Source organism: Etheostoma cragini, chromosome 23 (assembly GCF_013103735.1).
Source record: "Etheostoma cragini isolate CJK2018 chromosome 23, CSU_Ecrag_1.0, whole genome shotgun sequence".
NCBI classification, from domain to species: Eukaryota; Metazoa; Chordata; class Actinopteri; order Perciformes; family Percidae; genus Etheostoma; species Etheostoma cragini.
Genome location: NC_048429.1, coordinates 7,209,045 through 7,221,044, shown reverse-complemented (window position 1 = coordinate 7,221,044; position 12,000 = coordinate 7,209,045). Strand labels below are relative to the sequence as shown.

The 12,000-nt window shown below is 41.2% G+C and overlaps 1 protein-coding gene across 1 annotated transcript; it reads right to left on the bottom strand.

Annotated features, from left to right (window-relative positions):
- Positions 1 to 269: 269 nt before the first annotated feature.
- LOC117938670 (protein arginine N-methyltransferase 8-B) lies at positions 270 to 11,619 on the bottom strand. The gene is made up of 10 exons (XM_034863419.1): positions 10,827 to 11,619; positions 10,094 to 10,306; positions 8,674 to 8,829; positions 7,883 to 7,946; positions 7,052 to 7,194; positions 6,635 to 6,722; positions 5,280 to 5,395; positions 3,299 to 3,449; positions 799 to 920; positions 270 to 504 (listed from the first exon to the last, which is right to left on the bottom strand). Exons 1-10 carry the CDS (start codon positions 10,893 to 10,895, stop codon positions 421 to 423), a joined length of 1,206 nt encoding a protein of 401 aa, XP_034719310.1. The 5' UTR covers positions 10,896 to 11,619; the 3' UTR covers positions 270 to 420.
- Between the last annotated feature and the right edge of the window lie 381 nt (positions 11,620 to 12,000).

Below are 12,000 nucleotides of genomic sequence, written 5' to 3'. Positions count from 1 at the left end.
TTTTTAAATAGTTTAGCCAATGGTGTTTGTTTTTTTTGTTGCTGCCTCCAGCTTCTTTTGAAACTAAACTTGTCTTCAGGGTGTGGCAACAGCCCCATGCCAAGAATCAAAAACACACCTTCGATGTTCTGTGTGTAAGTCGCATTACTACACGGCAGTTTCCAGTGGTGTCGCTACGGCAACCAGCCATGCTAAATCTGCAAGTAAAATGGCGGACGGGGCAACGCAGTCAAGCCGAGCAGAGCTGGTACCATGTAATGGAAAAACGCCATTAGGTGCTGACATGATGTCATCCAACTAGAATCATCTGGTCGCCCTCGCTGGCCAACTGGAATGCTTGTTGGACAGCTGGTGCCATCCCCCTCTCCGACTGTGTGGAGAGGGGCTGAGGGTACTGTAGTTGGAAGGGTGTTGTCGTTGCTAACGCATTTTATAGTCGTGGGAAATGGCGGCCTCACATAGTTGTCCTTTAAAGTCTAGCTCCAGGGTGAACTCCAGGTCACGCTACAAATGTAAAACAAGAACAATTCTAAATGAATTTATTAAGAAATGAATGGTAGAAATATCCACTTGGTATAAAAGTAGCCAACACAATCTTAACACAGTATAAAAACAAATGCACTTTAAAGGTAAAATGCAGTGTTTCAGGGCCAAATATTGTACTTTTTACTCATTGAGAGCTGTAGGTTCTTGCAATGTTAAAAAAAGAATGAAGATGTTACATTTAAAGCTAACTGTCTGCCAGAAATTTAAACAAAGATTATTGAAAATATCATGGCTATTTTTCATGAGTCTTACCACATTCTTCTCGTTGGGCCTGACAGCGACACTGCCAAAGATCTCCTCCCCCTTCTTGACAGTCAAGTAGTCCTCCAAGTAAAACACTGTCTGCTTCCAGTGTGTGCTGGCAGCCTCTGGAGCTGAGGTACAGGATAGAAGGAAGACATGTAATACAAGGAAAGAAGATGAGATGTAAGCAGGTTAAAGATGAAAAGTGTAGGCAGGAAGGAGAGGCAGTGAAGAAGAGGTCAGTTTCCTTGCCATGTTAATATGGGAGAAATTTCGCCAGAAAAAGCAGCTGAAGCTCACTCAGGTGAGAACTCCGTCAGTGATGCTCAGCCTCAGGCGCAACACTCAGCCAAACATAGATCCACCTCTACACAACATTATGTAAGCACTGGATGCATGAATGTATTAACATAAGCTTACATAACAGCATAGCAATTCTCTCCAGACACCACGTTACCTGAAGCACTCTGTGATTCCGTCGGTGCAAACACCGGGTCGGCTTACCAGCAAAGTAGAGTCAAGAGCTAAGATGCTAAAGTGCGTTAGCTTCCATTTTATGGAAATTAATGTAGTGCTTCAAAAATGCTTGTGCTTGAAGGTGTTCTAAAAAATGTCACCCATTTTTTAGACTACAACATTTTTGTCACATACAGCAAACATGTCTTGTTTAAAAATACTTCACCACTAGTGCGGTCACCCAACATCGCTTAGCACACCTTTAAAGATGCATTCATTCATTCATTCAACCAGTATTTATACTCCAGAGATCATTGAGGAGTGACCCTCATTTACAATGTCATTGAGTCAAATTACGAAGACAAAAACTCAATAACAACACAGAAAATTCCATCATAAGAAAAATAAAAAGACAATAACACTTTAAATTAACTAAGACAAAAAATAAATTTGGATAATTAGGATGCAAAAGAAAGTGAGGGCTAACCGGGACGATTGAAACGGGGGAGGAGTGAACCATTCCAGTTTTCTCTGAGTACAATGACCATTGACAGACATCATTTGGACAAAACATAGAACATATTATTCTCCGTTGCTCAGCCAAATACCTCCCTGTTACGTCCTTTTATGACAGAGTTACAGGTGATAAAACATGTATTAGCATATTTTTATTATTATTAAAGAGTGTTTTTCCTCTAAAGGTTCAACGTCATGTTTATTTAGTAGACCATAAGGTGCTCTCTCCAAACCCAGACTTTCACATTGTGTGTTTGTTTGCAATGGATGTCCCGACCAGGCAGTAAACCCTATGTATTCTACGTAATTGCACACCTATCTGTGTTTATACTATATCTTATGCAGGTGGGACATGGAAAAGTGGTTTTAGAAAGATATAAATATATTTTGGGGCTATCAGGTGGGGACAAGTTTTTTTGCCTATGGAGACTGACCGTGGATCATGAAGGGCATTATTTAGATGTGCTGGTGGGCTTACCCACATAATGACAGATTGAAATGACATTTTGTACTATAGAAACATCACATAGTTGAAAAAATGTATTATTCTAGCTTGTAAATGGCATAGTGCATGGGAGACAGAGATTCACGCTTCACGATGACAGCGATGAGTTGTTAACAGACATTCAGCCTTGCAGCAATCTATCTGAAATAACACCTATCTGAAGTACCATTAATAATATGTTGCCAAATATTGAAGTTGTGGGAAGTGTACATAGCTTTAAGTGTATGTTTCTTTTGTCCCCCATGCCTGTTTCATTTGTCCAGGCCAGGAGGGACTAATGAAATAAAGCACACATCCGACTCCTGCTTAAATAACTCCCGAATGGTTTCGTTCAGAGCTGAAAATGCAACTGTATTTGACAGAGGACAGATTAAGGTTGCTTGTGAAAATATTAGCTTTCAGTGTTTTACGATATTATTCGTTTCGGTTCTCCCCTTCAATTATGTCAAGCAATTACAAGTAGACGTTTTTGGGTTTAACACCAGATTTCTAAATTGTTGATATAGTGGATTTTAAGGAAGGCTTGTAATTTGTTCCAGGAGTCAGGTGCTCTAAAGTTTAGCCCCAAGACATTTGGAATATTTGCTGGATTTTTTACTGTATGGTCGACCAGAGAGTGGACCACAATCTACTGGTTGCACTCTTCATGTCATTTTCATGTTTTCTGCGCACATCAAAGCCCAAACTGCTGGTTAACGCAAATGCCATGATGATATTTGCTTTTATTTGCTCAAGTTTTGGGACACCTGCCATTTTCAACAGGTTTTTAAGTACCATTCCTTTGGCGTAAAATTTGTTCCAATGAAATCTGATCACAAGTTTCATGTCTTTTTGTTGTATGCGTTGCCATTCATGGATACACACATTATGTAACGCAGCATAATGACTGTCCATATTTTGTATTTCTTTGTGTTATACATTAGATAGACACCATAGGGCCTGGCAAAACTGCTAACTAACTATCTGTGTGGCTAGATACCACTAGGAGTACGTGGGATAAAAATGTATTCTGGATGAACAGACACTACTCACCAGTGGAGAAGCCAGTCTTCTTGTGACACTTGGTGAACTCGATGTTAAAATAGGTGACCAGAGCATGGACGTAATCGTTGCGCTGGATCTGCAGACAGAAGGCTGAGGTGAAGGACAGATCCTCTGGCTTCACAGTGTAGATGTCCACTTCCTGCAAAAAAAATATTTCTGCTTAAATGCGATCTCTGGGCTTTTTAATTCATGAAATTTCATGTCACAGTCAAACAGCACACCATGTGAAAGCACAGACACACACAAGTTATCACCCCCACTTGTCATTTTTCTCACACACAAACACACACACCCAGTACATGTATAAGGTCAATCCTTGCTTGAGTATTCAACCTAGTTTTTGAGCGTGTGAAAGCCCACAGGTTGAATCACGGCTGGCAAACGAAGCCTGCTAACAGTACACATGCTGTGTGGGTGTCCTCTCTCAAGTCCACGAGGGAGGGAGGCTGTGTGTGTCATTGTTTCTGTGTGTTCAAGCACTGCCTTATGAATATGACCCCAAATTTAAGTATCACATGTTGATACCTGCCAGGCATCACTTTGGCTCCGAAATAGTAGTGGAGCCAGTCATCCATGTAGATGATGCTGTATTTAATGGGGGGTGGAGGTCAAAAATATGGGGGGGGGGGGACATGTTCATCTAGCCTGGCCATTGGGCCACGGATCGCCTGGCCATGTGCCGTCAGCATGACCGATTTTGATTTAACACCGCTGTTTTATTCCAAAGTTACCAGGCCAGTATCATATGCAGCGTATTGTGGAAGGAGAGAGAAAAAATTCCCTTGGAGCAATTCTGTAATTTTAGCATGTGAGGAATGAGTGGCAGTTTGAATTAAGACGGGGTGAGGTGGGGGGGAGGGGTGGATAAGCCCTACACACATACATGTGTAAGAGATAGAGAGAATTTTCAGCATAACTAATAAACACCCTCCAACCTGACATATAAATCACCTTTTCGAACACAAAAGAAGCGTTGGTGCTTATACAATGGAGAGTCCATTGTATTCCCTCTGGGGACTCAATGCCTGCTCTTGTGTGACATTTAACCATCATGGAGAGGGAGACGGAGACAGAGACCTCTCCTGTTCGCTCAAACAAGTGAGGCATGACATTGCTTAAATCCGAGAATGTGACAGGAGATGAAGGTTAAGAAGAGTTGATTAATTGTATTGAAACAAAAACGTAGAGAGATGAATGAAGATATGTAATACTTGAAATGGAAAACACACGATAGAAAGCAGAGAGAAGGAACACTGAAAGATGAAAAGTGATTAAATGAAAGGTAGAGGGAAAAACAACAAAGCTATCACTTCCCTGAATGCTCTTATCCTCTATTCATTTGTCAGATGAAAGATAAGCCACTGTTCAAGCAAGGAAACAGCTGCAGACTATTACAGCATCAATCCCAGAAACCTCTATTATGTTCTAGAAAATAGTCTCAACAGACTGTTCAGAGTGTCTGTGATTAATCGCCGTCACAGATTTCTTTAAGGATGCATGTAGTTGGCGGCAGAACACAACAGATGGAAAAACTTTGCTTGTTGGGGTGTATGCCTCCAACATGCATGAAACAATGGCATGAAAGACAAATGCTACCCATGCATTCACACACCTTCACCAAGCATGTATTGGTACACCTGTTATGTTGTTATTGTTGGGGTGGCAGTAGCTCAGTCTGTAGGAAGTTGGACCGAAGTGTGGTGGTGGACTGGTAGCTAGAGAGGTGCCAGTTCACCTCCTGGGCCCTGCCAAGGTACTCTTGAGCAAGGCACAGAACCCCTCGGGGTGCCTGTCAATCAACAACTGCAGCCCCCTCACTTTGACGTCTCTCCATTAGTGCATGTGTAAGTTCTGAGCATGTGTGTATATTTCAGCTGTGTGTAATGTGTAAAGTGATAGCATTGTCATTTCCCTTGCAGGATTAAGAAAGTATGAATTATTATTGTTATTTTTATTATTATAGACTAACCTTTAGGAGGCAGGCGGTAGTCACCACCTGCTTGGGATCTACCACATCCACCAGAGGTTCTTTGATGGCCACATTGCGAATGCAGCTCATGTCAAATCCGTAGACGTTTTCCCACCCTGTGCATAGAGAATGAATGCACACTGAATATACATGCACACAGTAGGTGACTTCTGGGTTTCTGCTTTCTGCATTTTTCAAACACCTGCAAAGCTCTGTTCTCTGAGTTCCTGCCAAGCTGTCGGCACAAAAAAAGGTCGGAGAGAAAAAAAAACATTTAACCCTGCCAGGAATAAAAAGTCCCACACTCACGCTGTCTTTCTGTCTATCCAGCTCTATGTGGAGATAGACAAGTCCCCCCCGAAAATAGACTCCTGCCTCCTCCAACCTCCTCCACCATGTCTGGTAGGCTTTTTTTATTATAATTTGGGCTGAAAACACACCAAGCAGGCTTTCCCTCCCCCATTCCCTCTGTCCCTCCACTCCACCTCAGTTTGTCAGGGGGCCAAACGCTAAGTCGGAACAGTGTGAAGGTGGATAATGCCACCAACGCAAACTAAAAATAAGAGTGTGAGGGTTTGGGTAGACTGGATTTTTTGGGATTTGCGTGAAAGCATGAACTTTAATGTGCATGAGTAGATGTAATAGAACTGAGAAGGCCACCTGTGCAGCAAAAGGAAACTCAGTAGGAGTGTTTTTACCCAGATTCAATGCTTAATTAAGTATTACAAGTGTGAATGCAACCTTTAATATTGGTGCTTTGATCTGGATCGCAATGTTAAGCTCACCCCTCCTGCCGTGAGAGCTATTTGAACACATGGAGTGAGTTCAGGGCAGAGAATGTGCTGCAGGACAAAGGCACCTCATTGGTGTAAATACTGTTTCTTTTTTAAGTAGGTATATCAATAAGCCATTTGTACACATATTTTGGGTTAAACAATTTATCTGTCCTATATCTTTTTGGCTAACGTTAACTCAGCTTGCTTAACCAGACATTTCAACCACCAACAACATCCATTTATCAATATGTTATTAACATTTCAAATACAAATGTTAAGGTTTATTGGGGTGGAGAAACTCTATTAATATTTATTAATAACTGCAGATCTGATGGCAAGTTAAAATGTGACAAACCCACAACCTTTTACTAATTACTTTTTCCTTTCTCACATACTGCAGAAATATATCAGCCAACTTTGATAAAGAAAAGGGAGCCATACAATTATTAGTTCTAATTAGAGTTTGATTTGATTTCACCTGCACAGTGGTCATTGATAATGCCCTGCACAGCTGAGAGGAAGACCGAGAGATGCAAAACGTGAATGCAAAGAGAAAACAAAGCTTCCATCATTACTCACAATGAATCTTAAAGTCCTTGTACTGCCGGTCTTCGATGGCCACCACATAGAGAGTTGCTCTGTCAGGGAACATCAGGCCTCCAGGTTTCTGAAAGCAAAAAAAAGCTTCAGGTCTTAATACCTACACAGACACACACAGGCCATCCATCACCTTTATTGTTCACACACCTGGCATGTAATATAAGATCACATTTGCCGAGTTTAAAGCCTGCAGGCACCTACTGAGGGTAGAAACCAGATCATTCATTTACGTTATGACCTCAACATCTGGGCGGCAGACACATGCACACAAGCGTACTATAAATCTTCTACTTTATCACTGTCTGGTGTGTTTGTGTGCCCAAACCCTTATTTGGCCAGCAAGCTACTCGCACACTAAGCCCAGCTCTCCCCGAGCCTCCAGCAGCACCATCATACCAGCCATTTGTCCCTGGCGAAGATGACAGTGTTGAGCATGGACTCGTAGAACAGGCAATAGCCCATCCACTCTGAGATTATGATGTCCACTTTCTCCACAGGCAGCTCCACCTCCTCCACCTTGCCTTTGAAGATGGTAATGACTGCGGTGTGGAGAGACACACAAAAACAGCAAGCAGCAAATTACTTCACGGCATCATCACACATCAGACAATAACTCTATTCCCAGATGAGGAGATTGTTTATATGCTTTGGGATTTCTGTAAAGTAGTACATCTTAATTACTTCGCTCATTGTCTGCCTCAGTGCTTTATGCATGAAATTGTCTTGTTTTCAGTTTTTTTTTATATTGGCCTCATGGTTTGAAGACACTACGAGATATATTTAAAAAAAGGAAACAGCCATAAAGAGTTGTTATTGGCATTTGGGTTTTAAATCCTTTTATGCCTTATATATCATTCTCATCATTTTAAAATACTTGAAATGTGAAAGATGAAAAAAAAGCATCCTGATATCAAATGTGCAGGTTATGAAACCCAACATCTGTTGCCAGTCCTCCATCTGTGAAGTTCACGGTGGCATTTTACAATGGTAATCAGCACCACTGATGGGTTTGTGATTGACGGCAGGAGTTATGGTTATTTGACGTCAGGCGAGCTGCCACTTAACCATTAGAACTGTGACTAATATTGTCGAGTGTGACAATAACGATGGTAATATGCAGATTTTTCACGCTGCTTCTAATCCTGAGAATCCGTCACCGCATTGTTCTGCTTTCAGACAGATGGAATATAAGGACTATAGTAGCGATGGAAAACCACTTTGACTTACCATTGTGTAGGTGATTTGACTTGATAATCTTCTCGGAATATTCGGAAATGCTCGAACATTCAATCTGTAGGCACAAGGACAAAAGCCAAGATGTGGTGTCTTCTGAATAAGAAAATGTTTGCTGAAATTACTACATTGTTTCCAAATTACATAACTATTCTGTTATTTTTTATAATTTATAAGAAATATGTTATATATTCCTTAGCTGGAAAAAAAATGATTTCCTTGCCAATGGATGTGATCCACAGTGGTGTTAGCTACCATTTTCCCTCCACATATACAGTACGTTGACCTTTGGGGCAATATCAGAAGGGTAAATTTAATCGAATTCTGCCAATCCATCCAAACACTAATGTCCGTAATCGCTTATCTCAGACCCTGTGCGCCATGACAACTAATACATCATTTTGCTCTGCCATCCATACGAGTGATACAGTATATGAATCATACATACTGTGCTGCCGGCAACCTGTGACGAGTGGAGCCAAATGTCTCTTACTTTGTGTGTGTGTAAAAGATTGTTTGAAAGAGATTACCAATTTCTCCACAGAACACAAGAAAATAGCCCTTTAGAAGAATTCTAAAAAAGGCAGTGTGTGTGTGTTTCATATGGAGAAGGAAAGGCTATGGTTGAGAGATAAGGTGACAGCAGAGCCATTTGGACAGTGAAAGGGTGTGGGGCTTTTGTCTCTCACAAATATTTAATAACAGAAACTCTTGGATGATTCTAAGGAAGAATATAAACTGTGGAGTATTTGTTTGTGGTCAAAGGGTGTATCTAGCTGTCTCACCCCATACACGTGTTTGGCGCCGGCATTGGCAGCAAACATACAGAGGATCCCTGTGCCACTTCCAACATCCAGGACGATTTTATCTTTGAAAACATGCTTGTTGTGGTACATGGCGTTCCGGTAGGTCAGCGTCCGCACCTCGTCTTTTAGCATCTCCTGTTTAAATTAGAGATTAAACAGAGAGGTCATAGCTGTGATCCATACAGTACAGTACAGTCAGAATAACACGCAAACCACTACAGCTTCTATACTGAACTGGTATAGACAACCTGAAGAATAGTAGGATTCATACAAATGCTCAAAGGAATACTAAGCACATAATGTTACATCATAAACATACAAATGTGTATAAATTAAGCTGAAGAGTAATTCCCTCAGCATATGAATACATCATTTGTTCATGTATAATGAGAAAGAAAAGAGTATTCAGGCCAAAAACTTCAGTGGCACTGGCAGATGTTCTTGAAATAGGCAAGAGTACAACACAAAGTCTTCAGGGACTGCCTGATATACATCTCCCTGAGCCCATTCACACATCCCACTTTCCGCCTTTCTCGCTTTGCGCTCCTCTAATCAGGACACTCTCTTTGTCTGCAAGCAGACAAAAACCTGACCCACTTGCTAAATATGGGAACTATTTAAAAAGGTCTATATGTCCCCAAACTTTTCCACCACCACCACCAGGGTATAGCTCTGCAATTATATTTAGCCATGCACTGGCTGTAAAACACAGACATAGATTATTTTCCTTTATGGAATATTGAACATGGAATATTATCTGTTTCAACACAAGATGTTGATGGAAAGTTTCCTCTGAGGTCCATGATTGGAGTTTATTCTAATTTGAGGATTTTGAATATTTAGTTGCATTTTTATATTGAAATACAGTGAAGTGAATATCTTCCTTGAAGTGCATTAAGCATCTTTAAACGGCTTCTGAGAGATGTTTGTCTCATCATGGTTCTTTTGCCATTTGGTTTCATATTGTTTAAACTCATGTTTGAAAGCACTTGAGGACTGAGGACACCTCTTATCTTGTATTCGTACTTTGCATGGATCTTTGTTTTGTTGTTTGTGCTTTCTAGCAGTTGTTTGGGCTTTTGTAATGTTACTTTGCAATTGTTTTTTTGATCTGAAGAACTGAGGCTTTGGAATCATGTATGGAATAGTTCTTTAGTTATGGATAAAATATAATACATTCTTATGCCAGAAAGTGGATTTGGATCACAACCATAATCAAAAGCCTATCAGTCCATGGAATCAAATCAAAAGAGGTGTTTAACACACTGCTGACAGAAGGCCAGACTAACAGGGTTGACATTTTTTGGCAAGTTCCGGAGCATCAGCATAGACATCTGGTCTCATTCTTTTACCCTGGTCTCACATACCGAGCTGCCGTTTGTCAGCCTGGCGTGCCTACCTCATGGATGCCAAAGTGAGCATAAGAGTCAAAGTAATAGTCCCGTGATGTCATTTCCTCCGGGCTGATGAACTTGGCAATCTTTCCTCGACCGGGACAGGTGGCCAGGGCTGCTACATGAGGCGTATGGGGGACGAATGGCACATGGTGGGTAGGCACTGGTTTAGGCAGTGGGGAGGGCTGGGCAGACTGAGAGAGTGGGGATGTGACAGGCTGTTGGAAGGAAAAAGGAAAGAAAGGGAAAGAGTTTGGAGAAGAGTTTGTATCAGGATTTAAAAATTACAGACAAGAATGAATGGAAAAAGCAAAGGATTTGAAGAGTGTGATTGCAGTCTTATTGACTAAGCACTTAAAATTTAATATTGGGCTGTTAGAGGCAGAGTCAATGAATTGCAAGGCAAAAGGGATTCATACAATAAGCAGCCAAGCCAAGACTCACACATATAGTCTTCGAGATGCTAACAGACAGGAAACTCTGAGAAGAGCCGGTAAAGGGTGCAGGTTTCACTTCAGCACCAAGGACAGCGAACACAGACACGTTCAATACGGCCATGCAGCCAAAATCACTGCAATAACCGTCAACCTTCTGCATGCATTATCACTAGGCTACTACTGCGTTAAGACGTGTACAAAATAGTCAAGTCAAATGTGATGTCACGATTAAAAAAAATAAGCATATTGAGAGTGTCCCGGTCCCGTTTTTGCCGGGTGCAGGACACCACAAGGTCCCTACCTCCGAGCTGTCCGCCTCCGCCATCTTCCGCCGTAGCAGCAAACAACGCGACGAATGCCTCAGTCCCATGAGAGCCGACGAGATTTAGGCTACAACTCTTTAAAGTGTATGGAAGGTCTAAAATTTGAATAGAAACGTGTGAAAAATTAACACTAATCCACCGTGTATGCTGCCGGAATGCACGTAAAGATGAAAGGCATAGTAAGAAACGTGTATAGGTTTCACGGTTTTCACCAAATTAAATCCATTCACCGGGAAAAGTTGTTAAATGGATGCGCGCGAGGTCAAACGTCCAGTTCCTTACTATAAATGGGATACAGGTTGTTTTAGTGGGCTCAGGATGGCTGAGTCTTCTTTTAGATGTGCTACGACTAAAAGGTCGCTGGTTTGCAGCTCGTGCCCATCAACACCCGGGCGCCCCGTGTAGGTGTCCTCGTGCAAGACATTGAAGCCCTAAATACCTGCACGCTCATTTTAAATCTCAGCGTAAGAGTGTCCGAGAAAATGTCAACCACGACCAAATACGCCTAGAAACAAAACTCCACAACAGAAATCGCTTCTTCTTCTCCTTTACTTCTCCTGGAATCACTTGTCATGATCTCTCAGCCTTGGGACTCGAAGACTGGAATTCTTATCTTTGTGTACGCTGGGAAAAATCCTTCCCTTATTCCCGAGGGGTTTCCCCGAGAGAAAGTTTAAAAAAAAAGGGTTCAACCTGATACAAAAATATATAACAATCTCAAAAAAAAGGTATAAATCTCTGCATCCCAAGGACACATGCCTCTTCACACACCAGACTTTCCAACAGAAGCAGAAAGCGAGAGCTCTGGCAACCAATGAGTCTCAGCCACTCGCTTATATAACATAAAACATAGTTGTTTTATTTGTCGATTAAAAAAAAAAAAAAAAAAAAAAAAAAAAAATGAAATGTTTGGCCATATGGTGGATGATAATACTTTCTTTAATTACGACTAATTAAAATCAGGTTATGACATTTTCAGGTTCCAGTCACTCACCTTTTCCGTTAATAGGCTACAATGATTCCGGAGCTTTAAATACCTTTTTTTTTTTATTCATGTACGTAGTTACATTTTCACTTATTTTATTTTTAGGGAGTTTAACATGTGTGTATTCCATTTTATATGACAGAGAGCTATTTGTGGAATAGGCTATA

Excerpts from the sequence above, each read along its gene's own strand:
- LOC117938670 (XM_034863419.1), bottom strand. The coding sequence starts at position 10,895 with ATGGGACTGAGGCATTCGTCGCGTTGTTTGCTGCTACGGCGGAAGATG. Across the intron at positions 8,830-10,093 it reads CTCACTTTGGCATCCATGAG|GAGATGCTAAAAGACGAGGT; the intron begins GTAGGCACGCCA and ends TAATTTAAACAG. Across the intron at positions 6,723-7,051 it reads TCGCCAGGGACAAATGGCTG|AAACCTGGAGGCCTGATGTT; the intron begins GTATGATGGTGC and ends TTTTGCTTTCAG.